This window comes from Acomys russatus, chromosome 12, assembly GCF_903995435.1.
Source record: "Acomys russatus chromosome 12, mAcoRus1.1, whole genome shotgun sequence".
NCBI lineage: Eukaryota > Metazoa > Chordata > Mammalia > Rodentia > Muridae > Acomys > Acomys russatus.
This window is the reverse complement of record NC_067148.1, coordinates 11,080,887-11,096,509: the sequence shown is the minus strand read 5'-3', so window position 1 is coordinate 11,096,509 and position 15,623 is coordinate 11,080,887. Positions and strand designations below refer to the sequence as shown.

At 42.2% G+C, this 15,623-nt stretch overlaps 1 protein-coding gene across 5 annotated transcripts in view; it reads left to right on the top strand.

The window, feature by feature from the left end:
• Satb2 (SATB homeobox 2) overlaps nt 1-15,623 on the top strand; it is a 182,395-nt gene that overhangs the window by 96,778 nt on the left and 69,994 nt on the right. For all 5 annotated transcript variants that reach the window (XM_051153837.1, XM_051153836.1, XM_051153835.1 and 2 more), the window contains one exon: nt 13,379-13,851. In XM_051153837.1, the coding sequence (XP_051009794.1) occupies nt 13,379-13,851 (473 nt within the window). The remainder of the gene's footprint in view (nt 1-13,378; nt 13,852-15,623) is intronic.

Sequence of the window (15,623 nt, the reverse complement as noted above, 5' to 3'; positions counted from 1 at the left end):
CTAGCGTTCTTTGTGTAGAGTTGGGGCACCACGAGGTTTCCCCCTTTGCACGTTGACTCGCCTGTTGGTATGTCTCATGTTCAGCTGTTGCTAAGGCACACATGTTCGTAAGATTTCATGGGATGTAGCTTCCCTGGCAATTTTAGGAAATAACACTTTCACAGCAAATTTCCTGTTCCTCTGGATTTTACAGCTTTCCCACCCTTCTTCCTTAGTGTTCCCCGAGCTGCAAGCGCAGGAGCTGTGTTATTAGATGTATTTGTTGTCGTTACACCACACGCTCACTTAGCCTCTGTATTTTGGTCAGATTTTGGCATCTGTCTGTTGCCCTATCTGTGGGTACCAGGATAAATACATTAGGAATTATGCTGATTTAATAAAGTGGCAGTTATAGGTTTTCCGTCTATGACGTCACTAACCCCAGGTAGTTGTGTGTAGGTTTTCAGTAGCAGGCCCTATTTCCCACTTGATGAGCAGACCTAAGTTCAATAAGAGAGCTGTTGGTTACCACCGAGGTATGTGTGACAGTGCTGCCCCTCAGGGTTACTGTGCCATGACAGTCATTGTTGTGGTGCATGAGGGCATCACAACTGGGTAGGACTAGTGTTTGCTTTCCTCCCTTGGAAGCCTGCATGGCTCCTTCCAGTACCATGAATGCTTGTCCTCAGAGAGAGGGCTTTCACAGCTAACTCAGGGCCTCTGGGGTGTGTGTCTAAAGTGCATTGTGTCTTCAGCAGTAGGGACTAGCCTTCAGCCTCTTAAACCAAAGGCAACAGCAGTTGCCTGTCAAGTTTTTGGTCTCTTGGACAGTGGTACAGAAAAGGCCTGGGAGTCTATGGGAGGAAAAGGACCAGGAGTTCTGAATAGGTGAGAGGTAGGAGAATGAAGGGAAGATGGCGTTGAAATGTCAGCAGGGGTAGGAGAAGGGGCAGCTAGCGGAGGCAGCCATGACTGTGGAGGAAGTTACTTCCCAGCTGTGTGGGACCGGGAAGTTGTGCACCTAACAAGGAAGAGAGTAGCAAGGTGGTGAAGGTGCCAGATGTTGAGTAAGGGGGAAATTGATACCTAGAAGAAAGAGGACTGAGCTGGTGACAGATGAGACCTAATACTCAGATGACAATCTCCCTTAAAAGAGATATCTGGTCATTTGCTTCAGAGCCTTGCGGGTGTCAGGGTGGGGCCAGGAGGTACCTGCAGCGGTGGGAAGAGAGGAGGTAGCAATGGGAGAGATATGAGAATGAGCTGCTATGACAATGTGATGGCCTGGGGGTCATGCCTATGAATCCGTAGTTATGGTGGACACTTACTGAGGACAGCAGACAGAGATGCTGGGAGGTCCTTTGTGGTGAACACTGAGGGGGTGGCAGAGTTCAACTGAGAGTGTTGTGGCTAAGGGTTTGCAGTGAACCAGGCTCAGCTGTCTCTTTTGCAGTGCTGTTTGAGCATTTCCTTAGTTTCACATTCCATTTGTCTTGCCCAGAAACAAAAATCAGAAAATTAGAAATAAACACAGCCATGGTGGCAGGGAGCAGCAGTCTAGAAAGACGTACAGTCGGGGGGTTCTGCATCCAGACCAGGAAATGTTCAGCTCCTTTGAGAGAGCTCTGGTGTGCTTGTGGGGGAAGCCAGCATGGGAAAACCAGAGACATGTTTTGGTTTCTTGATCAGTTACACAAGATGGCTGTGTAACCAGGTGATTCCTTGGGTGACTCACAAAGTCAAAAGCAGGGGAGCACTTTGAGCTTCTCAGGGCCAGAAAGCTCTTAGCTCCAAGTGCTCTGTGAAATTCCAACATTGAAGTCACATTGCCTCCTGGGAGATGGGTCTGTAGCTTGCTACTTGTTACACTGATACTGACCTTCGTTCTGCCTTCTGCAAGAACTTGAGGTTATCTGAACTTCTAAAGCAATCAACCCCATGAAATCTGCAGCAGTGGTTCTCAACCTTCCTAACACTGCGGCCCTTCAACTCAGTTCCTCACGTTTTGATGACTCCCCCTCCCACCCTCTCACCCCCGCCAACCAACCAAAAAATAATCTCATTGCGACTTCATAACTGTAAGTTTGCAACTCTTATGAATTGCAAAGTCAGTATGTAGGGTAGCTGATATGCAGCCCCTGAAAGGGTCGCCACTCACAGTTTGAGAACCGCTAACTTAGAATGATCTGGAGTGCAGATCTTGGCTAATCTTTTTTCTAGGACAAATAAGCTCTCTGAGAAAACATTGCAGGCAAAGAAGGAAGAAGTCATGGACGTCCGTCTATTCTGTGCTCTCCCCAGTCTAGCGAGCACAAGTTGTATGTTCTAAGGACTTCATGTTACTATGTAGAATTGAATGCAGACGAACTTACTTGAATTCACACACTTAGTTTTGTCTTGGCTGGAATTATATTGTAGCCAGCTTTATTTCTTATCTTTCTCAGTTGAGTGAAAAATGAAAGATGAAAAATTTCCTAATATCCTTAGAATAGATAGCTAATATCCTTAGAAATCTGATACTCTATTAAAATAATTCTTTCCTTTCCTATTAATTAGTTATTGAGCTAAAGAGTTAACAATAGTCATTTCTACTGAAAAGCATAATTATAATGTTATTAACTATAAATTGGAAATTATTCACACAAAGAAAAATACTTCTTTGAAGTTTTTTCCAAGCTAGTTTACTATTTTTCCTAAAAATAATGATCTATAACATTTATGATTCATAAGTCAAGGAGCTGGTCTTTTGAAAAGAATAGATCAGGAATAATTTTTCCTTGATTAAGTTTTCTCAATAGGTTGAATTAAAGAATTAACATGTAAAGCCGGGCGTGGTGGCGCACGCCTTTAATCCCAGCACTCGGGAGACAGAGGCAGGCAAATTGCTGTGAGTTCGAGGCCAGCCTGGTCTACAATGGGAGTCTAGGACAGGCAAGGCTACACAGAGAAACCCTGTCTTGAATTTAAAAAAAAAAAAAAGTATTAACACATATAGACTGCTAAATGGAAGAGGCAAACTGTCTAAATAATAATGTTAACTTTCTGTATGTGTGGGTTTTTTATTTTTGCATCATGTAGTGAATTTACTTTAAAATTATAGCCTAGATTAAAATAAAAAGCAAAAATGTAGGCACCATTAGATATAAGGTATTTTCATCTACACTTATGGGACATTTGAAATGACTGATATTATCAAACCACTTGGAGCCAGGGCAACTGTGTCACCAGGGAGAAGGTGGGGCTGTGTGGTAGTAAAGTGGACAGTGCTCACTTTTTCCATGGAGTTTAATGGGTCCTGTAAGCTTTCATTGCCAAAGTAGCAGAGACATCCATATCCCAGTTCTTTATAGTAGATGTGTATGTTCTATAGAGCTTAATATGAGGGGAAAGGAAGCTGATAATAAGTGGAAAATACACCTAAGAAAGCCAGTCATAAGGTATTATCACAAAGCCGGCTGGTACTAGTCGCTTATGGGACTGTTTTATTGGGAGCTAACAAGTTGGCTCTGAATGTCTTGCTTTAGGCAGAGACTTTGCAGGCAAACTTCCAACCCAGAGACAAATTCTCTACTACAAATTTAGAGAAAAAAAAATCTGTAGGTTTGGTAGTCCTAAGAGACTTAGCTTCCACACACTCACCCGCCTCTGCCCTTTAGCTCTTTCAGACTCTAAGTATTTTCTTTAATTATGTTTAGTGAACTCTTTTTCTCTGGTTGTTTGTTTCGATGGTGTGGGATTTGTATCTGATAGATGCAGGCTTGTTTGTGTCTGTCTGTGTTGTGTGTTAACTGAAACTGGTTTTCAAATAATAAATTGACTTTTATTTACAGTTATTGACCAGGAGATAATAATCAGAAGTCCTTCATCGATGGGCGTTTTCAATATTGGTCCATGGGATGCTGTTTTATTTTATTATGTTTACATTTTTAAGAACTAAATACAGCAAAGGACTTCAGGGAGCCAGTGGAGCTGTTAATGTGTATCCCAGCTCAGAGAGAGGAGCTGAAATAAATACTGGATTTAACCATATGGCGTTGCCATTTTGAGGGGTCAAGGTTGTTGACTGACTGCCCCACTTCATGACGTTCAGTCTTAGGTGAAGTCACTCTGATTGCTTGGGACCCTAGAGTGTTTGTTACCATGTTGTACATTTTAATTTATTGTTGACTGTTTCAACTAAACACCTTCTATGTACAAAATTTACCAGTGGTACTTGTTTTTTTGGTTTTCTCCCGGGGTCACTCACATCCCTCGCTTGTCAGGTGTGATTCCAAGCTGATGACATTTATGTTGGAACAAAGCTCTTCTGGTTGCAAGAAAAATAAAAGAAGAGGGTTATAATAATGTACTTTTTGTTATCAAGGAGTAGATGCATTTCTAATGAATTGGCAAAGTAGACATTGAAAGTAGTTTTTATTATCAAAGAGACAGACACTTTTCAGTCTTAGGCCATATGCAAAGCAACTCTGTATACCAAGCAGCTGATTTATATAAAGCAAAGATACAGATTGAGTGTTTTTGTTTGTTTGTTTTGTTTTGTTTTGTTTTCTTGTAAGTTAAAATTATTTGGTATTATATACTTAGGGACCAGTGTAATTCTTGGCATAGCATAACTGACTACTAAATATTTTCATCTGCACTGAAACAAACAAGAAAACATGAATGATTGTTCATTTTTAGTGATTAGCTAATTTAGCTATTGTTTCACCGTTTTGATTAATTGACCAACTTCTCCAAGCTGTGTCACCTCAGAAGGACTTGCACAGCAAGTTGTGGAGACATCAGGCAGGACACTCATATAACTCACCCAGCCGGCAAGTCACATGTGCACACACGTGTCACAGGCATCGTGTGCCCACTTGCATATACTGCCAAAAACAGAGTCTGCAGAGGGAAGCTGATCAGTCCACATCCTAAGCCCAGTACTAGTACTGAGTGGACCAACGTGGGCAGTACAGCACAGGCACCAGGCGCCTGGGGGTTTGTGGAGCATTAGCTTCCTCAGTGAGCCAGAGCTGTTTCTGTCTGGGTCACTCAGTTGTGGGGAGAAGACAGCAGTGCGGTTGAGCTCTGGATTATGCCATAAGGTCCATGGCAGGCCTGTGGCGCCTGCACTACTAGCACACGGTTCAAGAGTTGCCATGGGTTTACAGATAAGAGACTTTCTGTGCGACTGCATCTTGTTGCTAAGTGAACTCTTTCGAAGGTGCCAGCAAGATGGCTCGGTGCGTGAGGGCACTTGGGCCAAAGCCTCATGATCTGAGATTAGTCCCCAGGACGCACATGGTGAAAGGAGAGAACTGACTCTCACAAGTTGTCCTCTGGCCTCCATGTGCACGCCTTGCTCTCTTCCAAATCCTCAAATGTAACAATTAAAAGACAAAAAGAAATCCATTAAAAGCACTTGTGAAGCACTCAGGGAATAAGCATGTCACTTCACGTTAGGCAAAGAAAGTGGGGGAAAACCCAACACCACCACCACCACCACCACCACAACAACAACAACAACAAGCCTAGTTTTTTTTTTCCTACGTGCTTTTTTTTTTTTTTTTTTCTATTCTACTTATTATGTTAGAACCAATAGCTCTAATTATTTGGATTCTTTTCTATATCTGAACAGCTCTTTGACCTTGAAAACATTTTCAAACTTCTGATTTTAACAAGATCATTATCTGTCCATAATACTGCTATTGGGGTTCGGAGTGCTGGAACAGGGAACTTGGGGTAAAGGTTTGGAAACCCAAGGCAAATCATGCTTGCCTTATCTCTGTTTTATGCTCAGACTTTGGGTAGCAACTTGAAAGCATCGATTTGGTTGACAGCACTTCTGCCAGGGGTGCCCAAGACAACCCAAAGCCATGTCTGTCTTACTTCTCTGGGATCACTTGCAGAGAGCCTCTGAGGGTTTAAAGAGATGTTGAGAAGTTCTGTTTGTCTATTTGTTTGTTTGTTTTCTCTTATATTCTTTCACCCAGGGTTTCCAAATGAGGTTCCAGGGGAAATACTAGAGTGTTATCTTATTAAAGAATCCGTTAGCACTCACTTATGCTAGTCTCTTTGCATTTGTATAAGCATCTTAATGGCTTAAGGAGAAATCCATAGGCCAGAGATTCTGGAAGTTGCTCAGTGCAAACCTTTTTCCCAGTTCACTGCTTTCCCCCCATTTTTAACTATGGACAATTTCCAGGGGCGATTAAACAAAGCAACCGTGTTAGGTCTGCATTAAAACACTGGTCAAGGTCTGACCTCAAATTCAAGGCAATCCTCCTGCCTCAGTCTTCTGAGTGCTGGGATTGCAGGTATAAGTCACCATGTTTAGTGAATTAGAATATCTTTGATTTCTTTCCTCATCTACTAAAAAAAAAAAAAAAAAAAAAAAAAAAGAAAAGCAAGCCATTGAACAATCGCTTTAAGGAATACTACAGGGTGCCTTCCTTCCATCTGTTGGTTGATACAAACATAGCATCTGGACGAGGAAAGCAGTTTATTGTTTTTCATGTGAAAATTGGACACTTGCATGTGTTTGTATTCAAAGGTTACATTTGTCTTTGTGTGCTTGTGGAAGTCGGAGAGCGTGTGCTAGCCGTCATTTCTCTGTCAGTATGTGGACCCACGGGGGCCTGAACCCAGGCAGTCAGGCTTGGTGGTAGGCACCGCTGTCCGCTTAGCCTTCTTGCCAGCCTTGTGAATCTGGTCCGTGTAGTTGGGGGATTTTTTTTTATCATTTCATCTACCGTCTGTTTTTCCAACTTCTGATTCCAGGGTTTGAGTTTGAGCTCTGCTGCTGCACGGGCTGGCTTTGGTAGATAGCTGAGCAGGGCCTTAAACTGCTGTTTTCCCCCCTCCTCACAGGGGTGCACCACCACCCCACCCCACCCCCAGTTCAGCATATGCGCTTTTAAGCCTCCATTGTTGAAATTGAACGGTAGCATATTCCCGCAGTGTCATAGGGCCTAGGACTCCATTTGATAGTGAATTATTAAAGTGAAGGGCTTAGTTTTCAAAGTTGATATGCTATGACAGAGTTATCACCGTAAAGGAAAGACGGTGTTTAGCTGACCTTTTGGGAGACAAAGACATTGGTTAGAATGTCCTAATTTAAAAAAAAAAAAAAAAAACTTAGAATATGAAGATTTATCTGTTAATCACAGTTATGTAAATATTTCTGATATTTATAATATTAATTTAACAAAAATATTAATAATATTAGACTTCTAAATTTTACTCTTAGATAAAAGTTTTCTTAAGATAAGAATGATATATAGGGCTAGAGAAATGGCCAAAGGTTAAGAACATTGGTTATTCTTCAAGAGGACCCAGGTTTGGTTCCCAGCACCCACATGGTAACTAACAGTGGTCTGTAACTGCAGAGGCCCCCTTCAGGCCTCTGAAGGCATCAGGCATGCATGAGGTACACAGTGATGCATGCAGGCAAAACGCTCATATACATAATAAACAAACAAACAAACAAATAATAAAAATAAATAAGTTAAAAAAGTTAGGTCCATGGAATCTTCTATTTGTTGAAGTACCCCAGCCAATAAAAAAATATTATTAAGTATATTCTTCTTGAATATCGCTTTTAAACACCAGGTTCAATCAATATTTCTTCATAATGTAATTACCAATGAAAATGGAATTATAGGGAAAATTAGAATGCTTACATACATTTAAACTATAATTAAAGTTCAGCAAAATGATAGCTTTTCTGTGAGGGATTAGAAAAGTACAGAGTCCCGCAGCCACGCTCAGCGTGACTGACTGTAGGAGCAACAACAGGCTCCAACACCGGTTAAGTGGCACTGTCATTGTATAAGGACGCAATGACACTTCCAAGCAGAGGTCATGTGCCATGTTGATTCTGGAGCTTAGCCTACTTACAGATCATCAGAATCTCGACCCACGTAAGAACCCTGGGAGATTCTGGGTCCGTGCCCATTCCTGTTTCTGAATCTTCCCATGTGCCGTGTTTACCGAAGCATCTCGCTTGCACTATGTGCTCGCCCACAGACCTGAGCTGCGTGTCCACCTGTGAGCCTGTGTAGATATCGACAGGCATGAGCCCATGCCGTCTTCATCGCCATCCTTCATGGCAGGGGACAGTTATTTCAGAGATGAAAGTCTAAGGCATGGGGAAGTGGTCACACACCTGCAAGTTGCTGTGATAAGATTCAGGTCTGGCCGGTGGCTTTGAAGTCCCTGCTTGCAACCATTATACCAAAGCGCAATCCTACCATCTGGAACGATTTTACTTAAAATTTCAATAAAGCGACTCAGGTGCCAGAATATTGGCATATAAGCACATGCGCTCTCCCTTCCCTCTTTCCATATATATTCGTATGTATTCTCACAATATGTACCTAAGTACTTTCTAATAATCTAATATATGTTTACATATGTTTATCACAAACTATTTTGCTGTTACTTTATTCCGAGAAACTTTATCATATTGCTAGAAAACTATTTGTTCACATCCTACAGCTAATTAGAAGTGGAGTCTCAAGTCTTTTATCCCTGCACTCAGAAAGCAGAGGCAGACAGATCTCTGAGTTCTAGGCCAGCCTGGTCTATAGAGATATCCTCCAGGATAGCCAGGGGGCTACACACACACACACACACACACACACACACACACACACACGCACGCACACGCACGCACGCACACACAGAAACTCTGCCTTGAAAAACATAGATAGATAGATAGATAGATAGACAGACAGACAGACAGACAGACACATAGGGAATATAGTTTTTAAAACAAGGCTCAATTGGTGTCTTTAAAAAGAAAAGAAAAGAAAAGGCCAATTTCTGTCTGTATTCTGCTTGGAATAAAGTGATAGTTGGGAGGCAAATGTCTTTTGCTCATAATGTGGATAAACTCTGGAGAAGAGTATATTTTTCTGTTCCCTTGGGTAGAAATCAATCCTGGGGACTTTGTGAGGCTTCTGCTGCCCATGGCTTATAACAGGGTTAAGGGATGCCAAATGTCACTGTCCTGTGCTCTGCATCTCTCCTCTGCCATCTCTGGGCTCCTCAGAAACCCAGCAGACCTCAGGTCTGAGGCCTAAGCTACAAAGCTGCTGGCTGTCACCTCCCTCAGAGGCTGTGGGAGTGAGAAAAAGCCTGGTAGCTAGAAGGTGGGGCAGGGGTGGAGGGGGGGATGCTTTTGGCCCCTTGTATGGTAGTTCGTCAAGTCTGGCCACTCCTGGGACATGCAGCCACTGTACCCTCCACCTCTTACTGCCTTCAGTACTTGGCCTCCTCGCTGGTGCCGCATGCTCACTGTGAGTGCATTTGTAGTTTTAGTGTTTCTTGCCTATTGTCTGTTGTGAATGCACTCAGCGGCGCAACAGAAGGGGTTGCTGCTTTCTGTCTCCCCTTTCTTCAGGGTGCTGCTTTCATGTGAGCATCACAAGGGTGCTCTGAGCCTTCCTAGCTCAAACAGTGGTGCTCGGTTGAAGACAAACTTGAAGCAAACAGGCAGAAACAAAAGGATGCAGAGCTACTTTCTAATTGCTTAGACAGAAAGGGGCCACGGGGAGGAGTTAAGGAGAAGAGGAGGGAGGAGTGATAAAAGGAAAGCAGGAAAGTAGGAAGGAAGAGAAGGTGGGAAAGGAAGAGAGAGAGAGGAAAAGGAATATCAATCTCCCAGGCTCTATTTTCAGATGGAGTCTAGTTCATTTTTCTTAACATTTGCATATCAGGTACTATGGCTTCAGAGGCTAAAAGTACCACTTTGAGTGGCAGCTAGGAGGACTGGGGTAGTAGAGCACTTGCCTAGCATGGGAGAGGCTAGGGATTCTATTTACAGGAAGTCACCCCCTCCCCACTCCTCCAAAAAAGAGAAGCCCATGGAAATAAGTGAGTGAAAAACTCTCCAAAAGAGGAGACTCAGTGCAAAGTCACAACTTTCACCAATGCATCCTGCTGACTCTTATTTTGTCACTTTTGATCTTTAGAGGCAAAGAGCCTGGATTTTATTGGTAAAGCTATCAGGGACTGAAAAACACAAGAGTATCTGTAGTAACTGGCAAAATTAAAAGGAAAAGAATGGCAACCCTGCAGGCAGGATTTAATTATCAGATATGTTTTGTTTGCCTTTTATCAGATTTCGAAAACGAAGCTAGTTACTAACACATAAAAATTAGGAGACATCAAGTAAAAATCGGTAGTTTTCATGCAAGTCAGAAGAAAAGACAAGGAAAACACCTGGCTGCATCTTAGGCAGACTTTTTCTAGCACCTCTGCAGCAGTCCCTCCCCTGTTAGCCATGGCCAGCATTGATGCATGCAACCCTTCATGAGGTTTTCTGGATAATTGACTGTCATATATCTGAGATGCAGGCAATCACATAAGGATGTGGGAATTCTTTGGTTTGTTTGTTTTTTCCTTTGTCTAGCTCTGGCTCTCCTGGAACTCACTCTGAGGATGAGGCTGGTCTCGAACTCAGAGATCTGCCTGTCTCTGCCTCCTGAGTATGTGCCACCACACCCAGGTGCAGATCTGGGCATTCTTAAAGATTGGAGTTATTTATGTGCAAGCTTAAAGCAATATGGACTGATTATTATTTTGACTCATCACATACAAAGGGTTTTCTTGATCGCTTATATTTATAATCGCGTGCATTATTATGACTAGATCTGTAAAAAATTTTAAATTAACGATGCCATTTACATATATCACAGAAAAGTAAACTCATTCAAGCGTAGTGTGTCTTTGAAAAAGAAGAATGCTAAAAGTTTGGACAATTAGACTTTGGTCAAAGAATGTGTTCTTTAGGAGGATGATTCTCTGTGTTTTAGTAGAAAAATAGGGATAAAAGTTTGCCTACTAATCACTTGGAAACAACTTAAAAATTGAATTAATCATGACTCTGACTGATTTTAAAAATAGGGACAAACAAACCAATGAATGGAATCTTTACCTGAGAGCAAGCATTTATGTCTGTGAAGTCTGCCTTTACCCTGGAAGTCCTGCATGGCCTCTTAACATCTTCTTTTAATAAAGAAATTACAATAGTAATTCCTGTTGGTGGAAACCCTATTGGATTACCTTATCTGAAGGCTCATGGCCATTTGCTTGGTTTGGGTTTAAGGCTATGTACTTTAAAGTTTAATTAATACAATGATTGGAAAGTGCATGCCTTTAGAGAAGATTAAAACAATTTGTCTACCTTGAACCTTATGTAGGAAAGGTGACATGTAAACTAAGTGAATTACATTCAAAGATTAAGTTAGAAATTAAAGAAGTTTGAAGTAAGCCTCTGACTTATTTGGGAGTTCATTGGAAAGTTGAATAAAAGTCTGGTTCTTTAGAAGAAGAAGAAAAAAATACCCGTACATGTGTAAATATGACCCTATGAGAAGCTGACCACCTACTTCCTCAAAGAAGCTCTGGAAATATGTGGAGTTTTCAGATGAGGAATAACACAGCCAAATACCCCCTTACATTCTGATGTGTACATTTTCTTCCACATGTAGTCTTTAAAATCACATTATGTAAGGTATTAATTTAGACAAAACAAACAAACAAACAACAACAACAAAAACCACTTTCTTCCACTTTTACACCTGAGTGATTTTTCTCAGATTCCTGTCTCACCCTGTTTCCTAGCATTTGGCCATTTCTATGTAAACTTTCTGAGCCTCTGCATTTTTTTTTTTAACTTCTTATACTGTCTTCTTTCAGCATAAATAGTATATCAAACCACAAATGCTACTTTAATGATTAAAAAAAAGTTTTTTAAACGTTTTTTCCTGACATTAGAGAGGTGCCTCAATGGTTAATAGCACCTGTCCTTGCAGAGGTCCTGTGTTCTCCTCCCAGCGCCCACATCCAGCAGCTCAGGACTGCTTGTAACTCCAGCTCAGCCGGATGTGATGCCTCTGCTGGCTACATGCACCTTAGCTCACAGGCGCACACCCACATACGTATGCATGATTACAGAAAATGAAAATAAACCTTAAAAAATGTTTTTCCTGAAAGTAGATAGTTTTGATTTCTGGTAGGAAACACCACAGACAGTGCCCGTTGAATTTCTCTTTAATGGATTTGGGGATTGGAGAGCTGTCCTGGGACTTGCTCTGTAGACTGGGGTAGCGGTGACCTTACAGCGATCTCCTCCTTCTGTGCCACCGCATCCACCTTCTTCAAAAGATCTTTGCGTACTTATACTTAATATTTGAAATAATAACAAGTAAGGTTCCTTACTAAGGCTGCATGGGAATTTACTTCCAAACACATTTTCAAGGCGATTCCTACAAACACTGAAAACTAGCAGTGACCGAGTTGTTTCTGTCTCGGGAGTTTTCTTCAAATAAAACTTTGGTTTAGGCAATAAAGTACAGTAGTGCTGGGAATCGAACCCAGGTCTGGTGGAAGAGCACCAGATCTCTTAAATGCAGAGCCTCCTATGCATGGTCTCACACATCTGTGAAGCATTCTCTTTCTTCGTCCCTTCAAGCTTATTCTTTAACTCTTCAGTAATTTGCAATAAGTAGATTGGTAGCCTGGAAGGGGGAAGGAATCTTATTTATGGACTAGTCTTGGGATTATTAAAATATCCATTCTTAAAAGAAGATAGCGAGTGAGGAGGCGATGGATACACGGCAGGCGTTTTCGGGACCAGTCTCGTTGTGCAGCACTGGCTATCAAAGCTGTATTTACGTTTTACATTGGTGCATAAACCCTCTGTCATTAAGCTCTCTCTGGTTCATTTCCAACGTAGAATTAGACAGAGCACTTGGGCAGGAGAGTTGCCCCTGCCGTTTTCCTGATAACTATGAACTATGTTCTTAGCTATGAACTGCAGACGCTGAGAGCACTAGTGTTTTATTACTCAGGTTGTTGATGGAGCAAGATCACAGGCCTTAGAAATGTCTGAGGCTTTTGAACTGGTACTGGCTGGTGGGTTCTGTCCTGGCTAGTCTAGGAAATGTTTACCTTTTACAAATCTAAACAAGCTGACATGGCAAATATTTTCACTTTCATGTCTCTTATGAAAAAAAAAATTCTATTGCTATAACCCACTGGTTCTCAGCTTCCTAATGGTGCAATCCTTTTAATAGTTCCTCATGTTGTGGTGACTCCCCCTCCCCAACCATGAAATTATTTTTGTTGTCACTTTATAACTGTACTTTTGCTACTGTTAATGAATCGTAATGCAAATATTTTTGGAGCTAGAGGTTTGACAGGGGGTTTGCAACCCATGGCTTGAGAACCACTGGTTAATCTTTTAAAGGTAAGAATAACTCACTTTTTCTTTGGGGTTTTTCATGCTTGCATAAAAAATATTAGTGCCCTTAGTGTACCAGAAATGCAACAATTCAGTACTCTATATAGTAGCAATAAATTATAACCATGAAAATAATGGTGAATTTTTCTTTATATCTCTCAACAGTGGAAAGAGTGGAGCGAGAAAACCTTTCAGACTATTGTGTTCTGGGCCAGCGGTCAATGCATTTACCAAATATGAACCAGCTGGCATCCCTGAGTAAAACCAACGAACAGTCTCCTCATAGCCAAATCCACCACAGTACTCCAATCCGAAATCAAGTGCCCGCATTACAGCCCATCATGAGCCCTGGTCTCCTCTCACCCCAGCTCAGTCCACAGCTTGTGAGGCAGCAAATAGCCATGGCCCATCTGATTAACCAACAGATAGCCGTTAGCCGGCTCCTGGCTCACCAGCATCCTCAAGCCATCAACCAGCAGTTCTTGAACCATCCACCCATCCCCAGAGCAGTTAAGCCAGAGCCAACCAACTCCTCTGTGGAAGTGTCTCCTGATATCTACCAGCAAGTTAGAGATGAGCTGAAGAGGGCCAGCGTGTCTCAAGCTGTCTTTGCAAGAGTGGCGTTCAACCGCACACAGGTACGATTAACACCGTGGTCACTGGGGATTGAGAGTCGGAGTAGAGGAGAAATATGACAGTCTCTTCAGAATGTCTTTTGGAGATGAGGAGATGTCTCAGGAGATGCTTGCTGTCCAAGCATGAGGGACCTGAGTCCACATCCCCAGCACCCATGTATGAAACTGGGCACTGGGCACCCATCATTAAGCCTGGCGTGGGAGAGGTGGAAGGGAGAGATGAGTGGGGATCTGAACTCTTGCGTCAGCAAGTGTATCCAGTCTGTGGGCTCCAGGGTCAGCGAAGAGACCTTGCCTCAAGATAGATAGATAGATAGATAGTTAGGTAGGTAGGTAGGTAGATAGATAGATAGATAGATAGATAGATAGATAAATAGATGAGTGGCGAGCCATAAGGAAGACTCAAAATACAACCTCTGGCCCCCATATGCACGTGCCCCCCCCTTACATGCATAATACACACATGGGCACACATAGTATACCAGAAAACATGAATTTCAGAGCACACATAATGGAACACTATTCTTCTGTCATGATATAATGTCACCACTCATCCCTACAAGATCTTAATTAATTAATTTCACTACTCTAACAACTATCTGAGAAGCTACCATCCAGCTCAGCTCCCAGAATCTTCCTGCTGATTGGGTGTCTCTGTACATTCCGCCATCACCTTTATCATCTTGTTTCCCTGGATGGACCCTTGATTGTGAATTTTGTGATAAACACCACTACCCTTTCCAAAAGCCTCTGAGATTGGTTGTAAAACCATGTGTGCCGCTCAAATAACCCTTGTAAAATATTTTTTAACAACATGAAAGTGTTTCTATAAACCTCTCAGAGTATGCAGTTAGACTTAAGGTTATTTAGTGTTTTGAAAGTATTAAATGTGATAGTAATATTAGTGATACTTGTGTTGTCTTACTGAGTGTTGCTCCTCTGAATGTTTTTTTCCCCCTTTCCCCATTTGTGCTTCTTAATGAGTGGTGTTAATGAGGATTTCAGAGCTCATCCCAGCATTTCTGATTTGGGAGACGTGGCATAAGTCTGAGGCAGTGCTGATGCTACTGGCTTGGGGTGGAGGGGTACATTCTGCAAACCACTTACCCTCTCTTATGAGGAACCTACAAGTAAAGGGCTTGAGCCAGGGGAGCTGATGGCCTCAGCAGGAACAAGGACAGCCAGAGAGCTGTACTAAGTTATGAAGAGTCGTGGGCCACGCAGCAGAGCGTATGCAGTGGTGCACTGGGGGCATGGGAGCTGGGATTGAGGAACATTTACAATCATGTGAGCAAGATGGGTGTCCAGGAACACAGCAGGTTGGAGCTTAATGTCCTTACTGCACGGGAGCGAGGAAAACAGAAGAGGTTCTGGATTAAAACTTGAATATTAGGTTCCTGGAGGAAGTAGGCCTTGAAGGCTAATGAAATTTAATGAAGATCAAGAAGTAGACTTAAGCTAATGGCATTGGTAAGGAAAATATTGAGTTCAGACTGTGAAAATAGTTGGTAGTTGATAATAAAAATTAATGATGCCGGCGGGAGATCATAGGTCAAAAAAGATCTTGTAAGAACTTGCTAAAAATGTTTAACATTAGCCAGGTGTGGTGGTGTATGCCTTTAATCCCAGCACTTAGGGAGGCAGAGGCAGGTGGATGTCTATGAGTTCGAGGCCAGCCTGGTACAAAATGAGTCCAGGACAGCCAATGCTACACAGAGAAACCCTGTCTCGAACCCACCCCTCCCCCCCAAAAAAGGTTTTGAATTTTAAACACT